Genomic DNA, 13536 nt, shown 5'->3' with positions numbered 1-13536 from the left:
ACATTGAGCCAGTTAGATGTAAAAAATGTTTTTTTTACATGGGGACCTAAAAGAGGAAGTCTATATGGAACAACCCACTGGGTATGCAGAACAAGATGCCAATCAATATGTATGCAAGCTGAAAAAAGCACTCTATGGATTGAAACAAGCTTCTCGGTCCTGGTTCGAGAGTTTTTCGCTAGAAATACAGAAGCACAATTTCTCTTGATCTCTTCTAGATCACTCATTATTCATCCACAATGAACGAGAGGTCACCACTCTTCTATTGATATACGTAGATGATATCATTATCACAGGGAACTGCAGAAATCATATTGAGGAAGTAAAGAAGTTATTAAATCAGATATTCAAAATGAAAGATCTGGGAGAGCTGCGATATTTTCTTAGGGTGGAAGTTGATAAGACGTGTGATACACTTACTCTTACTCAACACAAATACACGATGAATATTCTTAGTAGGGCAAGCATGAAAGATTGTAAGCCATTGGCAACTCCAAGTATCATCCATCAAAAATTGAGTTCTAAAGAAAGGGATTTATATGGAGATCCCACTAGGTATCACAACATAGTTGGCATGCTGCAATACCTGACCTTTACTAGACCCGACATAGTGTATTCGGTTAATCAGATATCTTAATTTATGCATGAACCTCATACACCGCACATGGAGGCAGTTAAGCGGATACTTCGTTATCTGAAGGGTACAGTTGGTGATGGGCTGGTGTACAGGAAAAGTGAATTAAATCCAGGTGGTCATGAAATCATTATTTATGCTGATGCTGATTGGGCGGGTGACCCAGATGAATGACAATCAATATCTGGTTATTGTAGCTTCATTGGATCGAACATGGTCTCTTGGAGTAGTAGAAAGCAAAAGGCGGTTGCTAGGTCGAGTACTGAGACTGAATACAGATCGATGGCTGCTGCCACTGCTGAGGCTACATGGATAAGACATCTCCTAAAAGAGATGGGAGAACTGATTGCTCGATCACTTTTGTTGTGTGATAATTAAAGTGCCATAAATATGTTTTTTAATCCCATCCATCATAGTCGGGCAAAGCATATTGAGATAGATCAGCATTTTGTCAGGAAAAAGGTTGAAGAAAAGGAGATTGAGCCTATGTTTGTGCGAACTGAAGAACAAGTTGCGGATATTTTCACCAAAGGGTTGACAAAGGACATATTTTGGTTTCTGAAAGGCAAGTTGTTCATGGTTCAGGACCATGCATAACTTGAGGGAGGCTGAAAATAAGTTATTTGGGTCTTGGACCTAAGTTGGGTCTGTGCAGGAATAGACCCGACTCCTGTACTGGATCGGGTCAAGATCCAAATAATAAAAGTGTTGTAATTAAGATTGTTGTTAGAGGGTATTTTTGTACCCTAAAATTATGTATTAGTTATATACTCAAAACCTAATACAAATGAATACACGCTGAATTCCTTTTAACGAGTTTTCCCTGCAGTCTCTTTTCTCAATATCTCGTTCCTTCTTTCCTGCACAAGTGAACGTGGAGATCTTCATTTTAACACTGCCCCCTGCCTCGGATGTGTTCAGGTGGGGGGCTCCGCCCCCTGCCTCAGTTTATTTTTCGGCAGGGGGCGGAGTCTTCTGCCTCGTTCTTGCCAGGCTGGTGCCTTTTGGGGTCTCTGTGTTTGCTTTCCCTTTGTCGCAGCAGAATCATGTCCCTACTGAGTGTTAACAGCTTAACTACAAGGTTCCTTGTGCATCTTGCCAAAGGGACATGCGGTTTGGCAGGCCGCAACACGCTCTTCTTGATGTGCACAGCTTCAGCACAAAGTGAGGGGTGGAGCTCCTTATACTATTTTTTTGAAGTGTTTATTAACTTTATTTTATTTACGTATTTTCTTTTCAGTTTTCACTTTTCAGATATAATGGCGAGTTCTAATGGTAGTGTTAATACAGTTGGTTCAAGTTCTAACCCTGAATTAGAAGTTTCTCAACCACTTTGGAGACTTGTGACAAAAGGGATAAAAGCTAGTGGTGGTGATGGTGGGAATGTACAATTTCATTATAATCTATGTAAGACTGTTTTCACGGGTTCTTATACGCATGTGAAAGCACATCTTTTGCATATTCGTGGTTAATGAATTAGGGCATGTTTTGGGGTTGGCAAAGACTTGTTAAAACAATTAAAAAAAGAAGAGGAAGCTGAAAAGAAGAAAATTGCAGAGATGAGAAGCAATTCGATTAATCTGTCTTTTCCTATTGCTAGTGATGTACAAGAAGAGCTTTTGAAGAAAAGAAAGATGAAAAGCAATAAAACAATACATGCGTCATTCAAAAACATGGCAAGAGCAGAAATTGATAAAAAGATTGGTTGATTCTTTTACTCAAACTCAATTTCTTTTAATGTAGCTAGAAGTCCATACTGGAAAGATATGATTATATCTTTGGCTAATTGTAATTTAAGTGATTATATGCCTCCTAGTGTAGAAAAACTAAGAACAGTCGTTCTTGCAGAGAAAAAAAATAGAATTGAAGACTTGTTAGAGACCCAAAAATTTGCATGGAAACGACATGGAGTGTCTATTGTTTTTGATGGGTGAACTGATATACAAAGGCGACCACTGATAAACTTCATTCCTTACTCACTTAATGGGCCAATCTTTTTGAATTCTGTTGACGCATCTGAGGAGTATAAAGATGCTGAATATTTAAAGAGATTATTTGTCGAAGTGATAAAAGAAGTGTGTGAAGAAAGTGTGGTGCAAATCATTACTGACAATGCTTCAGTTTGCAGTCGTGCAAGAATGAATTTGGCAAGTGAAGGTACATATTCACATATTTTTTGGACTCCTTGTACAACACAGTTTAAATTTGGCACTTAAGAGTATATGCAATCCATCAAAAGATGATGCTAATGCATGTGAAATGTGTTTATGGATTGAGGAAATAGAGCATGATGTTCGAAATATTAGAAATTTTGTTGTAAACCATCATCATGCCCTTTCTATATTTAATAGGCATTCTGATCTCAAGTTACTGAAAGTTGCTGAAACTTGTTTTGCTTCTTTCATTGTTATGATGAAAAGAATTAAGCAACTCGAGAATGCATTGATGATGATGGTAGCTGATCAAGATTAGGATTTTTATTGTACTGAAGATGATGTTAATGTTCAAGCTATCAAAAAATTCATCTGTGATGATTTTTGGTGGGATAAAATTACAAATTTTGTTGAATTTACAGAGCCTATTTGGGAAATGTTGAGAGAAGTTGACAGAAATGTACCCATGCTTCATAGAATTTATGAAATGTGGGACAATATGATTGAAAAAGTTCAAAGTATCATTTTTAAACATGAGAAGAAAGATGTTACACTTAATGATTCAGAATTTTACAATCATGTACATTCAGTTTTAGTGAGAAGATGTGATAAAAACAATACACCTTTGCATTGCATGACATATTCTCTCAATCCAAAATATTATGCAAAAAAATGGTTGACAACAAGTGTTGGTCATGTTTCTCTAAATGAAGATCCTGAGATATCAAGGAATAAAATGATATGTTTGGGAAGACTTTTTAATGATCCTCACATGTTTAAGGTTGTAAATAGTGAGTTTGAAAAGTTCTCTACTGGGAGATTTGATTCTTTAGCAACACTCGTGGCAAGGGACGAGGAAGATCCCCTTAATTGGTGGGCAACATATGGATTAGAGACACCAAATCTACAATGTCTTGCAATGAAGTTGTTATTCCAACCTGCTATATCATTGTGTTGTGAAAGAAATTAGAGTACATATGCTTAAATTCACAACATTAAAAGAAACAAACTCACTAGTAAAAGAGTAGAGGATTTGATTTATGTTCACTCTAATCTACGATTAATTTCTCACCGCACTAAAGATGAGTATATGTACTTTTTTTTCTTTTGTATTCAAAGTTCGTATTTGAATATTTGTATTCAAAGTTTAAAGTTAGATACTAAGTTAGTCATTTTTTAATGCAGTTGTGGATCATCCAAGTATTGTGATGTAAATCCAGAAGATTTTGACTTGGAGGGAGAACATGATTTGCATATTCTTAACATGGACTACCTCGATCCTCTTCTTCCCTCTAATTCAGACGATGATGCAGATTTATGATAAGTTTTGTTGTTTATCATACTCACAAGCTTCTTTATATGTTATATTTTGGTAAGTTTGTGTTGCTAAGAATTACTTTTTTATTTTTGCTTTAAAATTTACAATCTTATTATTAATTTATTGTTATATATATATATATATATATATATATATATATATATATATATATATATATATATATATATGTAGTCGAGTTCCCGTGTCCAAAATTTTTGAAATTGCGCTGCACTCGTGCCTCACCCGCACCCGCACCCGCACCCGCACCCGCACCCATGTGACATAATACTAACTAATTCAAAATGCTAATTGGCTGTACGGAATCCAAGCTAAACTAATAAATAACAAACTGAAAATATTAACTAACTTAAAATCTAATTATAAAAAAAATGCTTTCAAAACTAACAATTTAAACAATATTTAAAAAAAACTAAAGAGAGAACAAGATACTAATGAATAATACATGCAGCTAACTAACTCAAATTAACTAACATGCATCAACTAAAAACTAATCTAATTAATAACAAACTGAAATTAATTACACAAATTACGAATAACAAACTATTCAAGAAAATGATAATTGACTAACATAGTAAATCAGCTAACATGATTAAATCTAATGTAATTTTTAATGAAATTAATTTATGTCTAATGAAAGTAACTAATTAATTCTAATAAAAACAAGAATTGACGTGAATTCAAAATTAAGAATTAACTATAAAAAAATACTACTATCTAACTCAGTGCACAAATCGAGGAAATCGGCTAAACTAGACTATTATATATATATATGTTTCTTTTTATTTTTAGATGATAAAAAAAAACAAATAGAACTCACCTAAACTATATTCAATAAATATGCGATGAATAAATAAATTATATGCAATGATATGATGTATGTATGTTGTAGGAATTAAAACTAAGATAACTACGAGTCTACGAAGAGACGGGGAAGAAGAAACATACCTCACGGTCCGTTTCCGATAGAGGGGTTGAGAAGAAGAAAGTTGTCTTGCCCTTGAGTTGCACGTGCCTCCGTCGAGAGGAGGTAGGAAGAACCGGCGCTAGAAAAAGGTTAGAAGAAAGACGAAAACGGGAGAGAAAGGAAGAGAACAAGGGAGAACTGATTGGGAATGAGAAAGAGGGGGAAGAGAATAGAAGAGAGAGAAGAGGCCTGCATTTTCTCAAGAGGGAAAAACATGTTCCATGGTTGAAAATAAGTTTTTTATATTAGTTAGTTAGGTCAAAACATGATTTTCTAAAAAAACTCCTTTAAATTTTCAAGTATTTCAAATAATTTTCTTTAGAAAAACGTGTTTCTAAGAAATACACTCCTAAACAAAGAAAAATACTAGTTACACACTTCTAAACTAATAATTAAAAGAGTTCTAAACAAAACAAAACACTTAAAAACACAAGGAAGAGCTTGAAATATGCAATTTTACCTTTATTTTCGAATTTAAAGTAGTTTATCAAAAAACACTGATAAGAATGAGTTTTTAATGCAATTTTTCTACAGATCATGCATAAAAAGAATGAATAAAATGCAAAACTTATGCATGAACACAGATGACCTGGAAAACTTTTTACGGGTCCCTTATGAGGTTAAACCGTTAAAGCACGTTATATAGGTGGTCAAAAAAAGGAAGCAGCTAGTCACCATGAATGATAGAAGTTGGGTTCAAAAGGATAGGTATTTATGCCAACTTTACGATTCCATTGTTTTGAAATAAAAAAAATATAATATATGTTGATACATGCAGATAATTTGGATTATGTTTTGCATTTGATAGGAGGCATGATGCCTATTGGAATGTAGTTTGTAGCTTTATCACTTTTGCTCAAGAGAACAATGCAATTAATGAGGGAAAGATAAGGTGCCCGTGCGTAAGATGCAACAATTGCTTATTTCAATCAGTCAAAAGTGTTGTTGATCACATGGTATGTTTCAGTTTTGTTCATAGCTACACACGGTGGCATTGTCATGGTGAATCAATGATCCCACCTACAAGAGAGCATGCTGATGCACATGAAGATAACATAGATGATATGGATGAATTGATACATGATGCATTTGGAATACATGATTCTCATGGTGATGAAATAGATGAGTTTATTGAAAGTCAGAGCTCAGAAGCTAATGCGTACTTCAAATCGCTGAGTGATGTTAAACAAGAACTATAACCCAGATGTGCTAAATTTATGAAGGTGTCATTCATTGCTTGTCTGTTTCATATAAAATGTCTTAATGGTTAGAGTAATAAATTATTTGATATGTTGCTTGACTTATTGAAAGAGGCATTCCTTGAAGGTGTGCAATTGCCAAAGTCATATAATGACATAAAGCCAATAATTGGAAAATTTGGTCCCAGTTATGAAAAAGTAGATGTATATCCTCACAATTGCATGTTATATTGGAAAAAATTTGCTGAAAAAGAGGTATGTGATTTTTGTAAGGTTTCAAGATGGAAAGAAGTTGAAGGTCAATCAAATAGTATGCCATCTTAGTCTTCTAAGAAAAAAAATCTTGTAAAGACTTTACGTTACTTTTCCTTGATACCAAGATTGAAAAGTTTGTTTATCTCATCCAAGACTGCTACTCAAATGAGATGGCATCACGAAGGTCGCACCAAAGATGGTATTCTAAGGTATCCTGCGGATTCATTAGCTTGGAAATTTTTTGATACATTGCATCCATTTTATGCTACAGATAGTTGCAATGTGAGACACAGGTTAACCAATGATGGTTTTAATCATTTTTGAACTTTAAGTACATCATATAACATATGGCTCGTTGTTATAGTTGCATATAATTTGCCGCCGTGGATGTGCATGAAGCAACCATATACCATGCTTTCACTGATTGTATCTAGACCAAACTCTCTTGGGTTAAAATAGATGTTTATCTTCAACTGCTTATTGAAGAACTGAAGACATTATGGAATGATGGTTTGGAAACCTACCATGCATCAATGAAAGAGTATTTTCAACTACAAGCAGTTTTATTGTGAACTATAGATGATTTTCTTGCATATGCAGACCTATTAAGATGGAGTACCAAAGGAAAATTAGCATGTCCTGTATGCTATAAAGATACACATTCTTGTAGGTTAAAACATAGCAAAAAATTTTGTTATATGAGACATCGTAGATTTTTTGCCTATTAACAACAAATTTTAGAGGAACAAACACTCTTTTGATGGCAATATTGAAATAAGAAGTGCTCCTACTAGAATGTTTGGCACTGATGTGCTACATCAATTGGAGAACATGACTAGTTCCATTGAAAATGAGTTAGGATGCGAAGACATGGGCCTACCATATCAATGGAGGAAAAAAAGTATTTTTTTTGAGTTGCCATTTTTTAGAACTTTTATATTGGTTATTTTTTTAATAGTGACAATGTGCTTTTAATAATTGTTTACTAATTTGGCATGTAGGAGACACTGCGACATTATTAGCACGAGACATTTTAGGCCTCATCAAATTGAGTGAATTCATAAAGCAAAGTTCCTTGACTGGTTTTAAAATTATGTAAGATGATAATTTTGTATTTTTTAAAATTTTTATGATTTTTAGTTCATATAAATTGGTGTTTTTAATTAGATGTGTAATTTTTTTGTAATAGATTTGTCAACTACGTGAAGGCAATGGGAGTGAAGAGGTTACCAGTGAGCTCATATGGCTTTTTCAGCATCCTGACATGGATGCAAGAAGATATAATTTTTTTGATAAATGAGTTTAAGTTTCGTACAAAACAAAGAGAAATGAATGAAGACTCAAAATAGTGGTGTTGCTGTTACTGCATAAACATTTAATCATTCAAGTGCCTATGATAAAGTCCTATAGTTGGTGATGTTACTTCTTATGGAACCATTTTATACATCATCAAAATAGAATGTCATGTAGACTTAAGGTTTGTTTTATTCAAATGTGAATGGTTCGATGTTCTAGTTGATGTGCCAAGGGCATTAAACAAGATGACTTTGGTTTCACACTTTAAATTCTAAATATAGATGCATGGAAGATGAACCTTTCATATTTGCATATCAGCCGAACAAGTCTTTTATGTGCAATATTACATTGATAAAGACTAACAAATTGTTATTAGGACAAGTTCAAGAGATTTTTTTGAGATGGGTGGACAAGTTGATGAAGATGACAACCTACATAGTGATACTAGTGACAATTATATTGAAAATAAGCCATACAACCTATGTCACATGGGTGCGGGCGTGCGGCACTTTCAAAAAACTTGGGTGCAAGGGTGTGGCAAACATATATAAAAAATATATATAAATCCCAAAAGTTGGACATAAATGACCCTGGGTGCGGTCAACACACCCATGGTCAGGTTGACCGCATCGGGTGCCTCACCCGCACACGCACCCACATTGCGTCGCATCGACGCGGGTGCGGCACCTAGTTTGCCGAGTCCGTGTGACATAGCATACAACATTAGAATTTTAGAAACTATTGATGTTGATGTTGATGTACCGTGGGTTAGGGCAGATGAGCCTGAAACATCTATTAACGATACAACCGTTTCACTGACCTAGTCATTTACAGAAGAAAATGAAGATAATATAGGTAGGTGGTCTAATTTAGTCATAACTTTTATTTTCATCATTATTTATGATTGTTTTACATAATGTAAGAAAGTGCATTATTTTCATGTTATATCCCAAATCATCATGCATGCAATATAAATATATCAGTTAGTTTATTATTATTATTTTCATGTTACATATGATTGTTTTATAAACAACAGATGACTCCTAGACAAAGAAATGTGCAAGCATTCCATGCCTATCACTCTCAAACGAGTGATGTAAAATGTATGTGCACCATACCTTTTAATTTGCTGACTTTTTTATTGTTTATCCATTGCTTAACATATGTTTTGATTAATTGATTACAACTCAAATGGAGAGAAGAAAACATGACCCAACTTGCGCTCTTGCGACAACAATGTTGCCCCCAAGCATGAAATATCATGTCTCAATAAATAAGTATGGTCAGCCCATAGGTTAGGAGGCCCAATATTTGGCTTTGTTTTTTAGAATGTTGGCAAAAAATCCAGAAAAAACACCACTTAATTTTTTTAATTATTAGTCATTACCTCAGAGTTACAAGGATGACATGTGGCATCTTGTGTTGGTATGTAACAAACATTTTCTTAGATTATGTACAATATTTAAATATGAATATAATTTTGATTTAATTATATTTGGTGCTGCAAAAGTATGATATTTCTGACTTTATGAGAGATTGGGTGATGACAGAATATTCACGGTGTATTAGAAATTATAGATGCGAGTTAAGAAAAATCTATAAAAAGTACAACACACTTGAAGAACGCAAGAACAACCGTCCTGAGATTATTCCATCGTCTCAATGGTCCACCCTTATGAAACATTTTGATTCTCATCGGTCAAAGGTATGGTTCTTAGATCTCTATAAAAACACATTAAAGTTTATAATTTATGTATTTATAGTTATTTATGTCAACTTTGCACAATATCATTCACAAAAGATAATTATAATGTCATTAACTTCATCATCATTTTAACTTTATGATTGACTTTATCTTATTATGTTATCATAATTAATTACTTCTTACATTTGTGCAGATTGAATATGATGGAGTTGAGCCTTTACGGGTTGAATTTTTCATTATGACGCTCTCTAGCTCCGATTCAAATCATTTTATTGCTAAAACAAGTGAAGCAATTGTAAGTGATTAATGATTACACAATTAGTTCTATTTGTGTTGAACATTGGTATGTTATTTCTGCATCTATATTTGCATGATCTTAAATGTGTATATTATTTTTGTAGGATAAAATGAATGCCATGATGTCCCTGAGGGATCTGTAGATTGCTTATCTCGCAACAATATCCTTATTGGAGATGATACATTTGGGCAAGTTCGTATTAAATCTGTTGGTAAGCTGAAACATTATGTAGAAAATAAGAAAATATGAGGAAGAAGAAGAGAGGAATTATCTGGGAATCGACAGCCTCCTTAGGTTCCTTGTAGGCTGCGGTAAACCTTGATTAGATTAAATAGGGTTACAACATTTTTACATAGACAAAAATGCCCTGTATTAGAAATACATATTACATTATAAAACACATGAATGAATATGGATATGGATCCAATAAAGGATCCATATTCATTCATATTCTAATACCCTCAATTTGTGCATGGGTTTGGACCATGTGCAACTTGTTCTTCAAATACTAGAAACAGTGACTTTTGAGACCTTTTGTGAACATATCAACAACTTGGTCTTCTGAAGGCACATAAACCTGTTCAATCTCTTTGTCTGATACTTTTTGTCTGATGAAGTGTTGATCAATATCAATATGCTTGGTCCGACTGTTGATGAACATGATTTAATGCGATTTGTATAGCACTTTTATTATCACACATAAGTGTCGAACTTGAGATGTCCTCTCCCATCTCTATAAGCAAATGTCTAATTCAAGTCACTTCTGCTGTGACAACTGCTAGATCTTGTCACTGCCTTCTGTTTTCTGCTACTACATGAGACCAATTTTTCTCCAATAAAAACACAGTATCCTGAGACATACCTTCTCTCATCTGGGTCCCCTGCCCAATTTGTATTTGTATATGCCAATATGTCATGTTTTGGTGTTTCCCATGAAGATCTGAGGTCGGCCTTCACGTAATGGGTACCGGACACGCTTTCGGTGCAACAAGGGGTCGACGCTGATACACTAATGAGGCTGATGTTGATGCTACTCGATTAGAACACAACCCACGTTAATGGGTGTCGATGTGCTGCAGTGAGGAGATCGGACTCCAGCGAAGCACCCTAGAGCAGAGGGTGAGAATCACAACTCTAGTGGGAGATCGGATTCTGGGATGCACTTGGGTGCAACAAGTAGGGGCACGATCCAACGCAGCGAGGGGTTGACGTGATGTTGGTCTTCCAACCCACAGCCAGTCGATCAACCACGAGTATTCACAGGAAACGTGAATCAGAAAAAATCGGATCAATCAATCCGAGCGATTCTTTATTATGAGATCGGTAAGGGAGCACAATGAATATGACAAGTAATAAGTAAAACTGAAACTTGCGACTGGAATACCAAATAAACAAAGTGAAGAAAGGCTGCAAAGACTGACGTGAAACTGAAAAGAAACAGTGAAAATAATAAACAATAGGGAAGAAAGGAAGTAATTACAAAAAGAAGTAAAGGACTGTTGCAAAACAACTGACAGAGCAATAATAACAAAAGGAAAACAACAAAGGCGTCAGACTGTAAAAAGAAAACAATAAAAAAAATGAGGAAAATAAAACTGCTGAAGAAAGGAAAGCTGCGGCTGTGATTTCTGAAATTTCTCCCCCCGCACGCAACCCTAAGAGGGTCTATTTAAAAGGGTTTGACGGGATCTGGGTCTTGGGTTAAGACCCGGAGCCAAGACGAACTCTGCCTGCTATGCATCATTCTCCCCGGGTTGGGAAGAAGTCGGCTCTGACGACTTGTTGTCACCACGGTACGCATATAAATCAGACACATTGACGATAGGCAACATGTATCGATATTCCTGGACGGTTCTAAATTAAAGCCTGTAGATTGGTTTTGAAATTGACCGTTTATACAATCTGCTAAGGCACCCCATGGATGCACAAGTTGAATTTTTGTCCCTCCAACACGCGGTCTTAAGGGTTTGGCTAGAATCCCAACAATACAAGCATGCTTACCAAAAACTGGACCACCTGCTGAAAACTTCACTATATCTGCCACGAATGCATAGTGGCTCTGCTCACCGTCCATAGAGAAATCCCCGTTCAGGATCTTGTTCCCAAAAGCAAACCCAAAACAACTTCAAAAGATCAATTATTGCTGGAATGTTCAATGTTCCGTAAAGAAGCCCGTCATTCCCCATTGCTGAAACCATAATAATATTATTTGCAGTCAATTCCCAAACCGTTTCGACCAATGGAACGTCTAAGTAATCAGGTCCTTTTGAATCAGTATCTTCAAGAAGACACATCAAAGATTGTGTCACACCCCCAGACTTGATATTATTTTCAGGATAGGCATTCACACCCTTATTATCCATTTTTGGCAACTCAAGATGGTCTATTGTTTGAGTACCATTGTCCTTTCCTTTATTTACCTTTGAACTGTGGAGCAAGGCATGGTTATCTGTTGTTAGATGGGATTCACGCTGAGGGTGCATCGGCTGGCCTGTTTTCGCGAAGATGGGATTCATGCGAGCCGCTGCACTGTCAACTGGATCTGCTACCAGCGTTGGTGTTGAAAATGCGTGTTGTTCCATCGTTGATTCAAGAACGACCAACCGATCTTCGATTCCATCCATTCGTTTTGACAAACCGGCTACCTCCTTCTTTAGGCGTAACATATCTTCTTGCATCTCCGTCACCATGTCGAGCATCCGCTTCATGATCTTCTCTCGTGCCTTTCCGTTCGTAGGACCGTTCCTCGCCCCTTGCGTCATGCCGTTGACGAAGGATGAGGGGCTGGGCTTTGATACCATTTGATGCAACAGAAGGAAAAAAATCTGAGGTCGGCCTTCACGTTATGGGTACCAGACACGCTTTCGGTGCAACAAGGGGTCGACACTGATACACTAATGAGGCTGATGTTGATGCTACTCGATTAGCACACAACCCACGTTAATGGGTGCCGATGTGCTGCAGTGAGGAGATCGGACTCCAGCGAAGCACCCTAGAGCAGAGGGTGAGAATCACAACTCTAGTGGGAGATCGGATTCTGGGATGCACTTGGGTGCAACAAGTAGGGGCACGATCCAACGCAGCGAGGGGTTGACGTGATGTTGGTCTTCCAACCCACAGCCAGTCGATCAACCACGAGTATTCACAGGAAACGTGAATCAGAAAAAATCGGATCAATCAATCCGAGCGATTCTTTATTATGAGATCGGTAAGGGAGCACAATGAATATGACAAGTAATAAGTAAAACTGAAACTTCGGCTGGAATACCAAATAAACAAAGTGAAGAAAGGCTGCAAAGACTGACGTGAAACTGAAAAGAAACAGTGAAAATAATAAACAATAGGGAAGAAAGGAAGTAATGACAAAAAGAAGTAAAGGACTGCTGCAAAACAACTGACAGAGCAATAATAACAAAAGGAAAACAACAAAGGCGTCAGACTGTAAAAAGAAAACAATAAAAAAAATGAGGAAAAGAAAACTGCTGAAGAAAGGAAAGCTGCGACTGTGATTTCTGAAATTTCTCCCCCTGCACGCAAACCTAAGAGGGTCTATTTAAAAGGGTTTGACAGGATCTGGATCTCGGGTTAAGACCCGGACCCAAGACGAACTCTGCCTGCTGCTATTCTTGGCCTGCTCTGCATCATTCTCCCCGGGTTGGGAAGAAGTCGGCTCTGACGACTTGTTGTTACCAC

At 36.2% G+C, this 13536-nt stretch overlaps 1 protein-coding gene across 1 annotated transcript in view; it reads left to right on the top strand.

The window, feature by feature from the left end:
* The first annotated feature begins 664 nt into the window (after window positions 1-664).
* LOC149843730 (uncharacterized) overlaps window positions 665-13536 on the top strand; it is a 29896-nt gene continuing 17024 nt past the window's right edge. Inside the window, exons 1-3 of the mRNA XM_090000960.1 lie at window positions 665-791; window positions 9391-9545; window positions 9739-9840. Of these exons, the coding sequence (XP_089857086.1) occupies window positions 665-791; window positions 9391-9545; window positions 9739-9840 (384 nt within the window). The remainder of the gene's footprint in view (window positions 792-9390; window positions 9546-9738; window positions 9841-13536) is intronic.

This window comes from Nuphar pumila, chromosome 3 (assembly GCF_984573655.1).
Source record: "Nuphar pumila chromosome 3, dmNupPumi1.hap1.1, whole genome shotgun sequence".
In the NCBI taxonomy this organism is placed as follows: Eukaryota; Viridiplantae; Streptophyta; class Magnoliopsida; order Nymphaeales; family Nymphaeaceae; genus Nuphar; species Nuphar pumila.
Note: the sequence above shows the minus strand (reverse complement) of the source record. Positions and strands in the feature narration are given on the sequence as shown.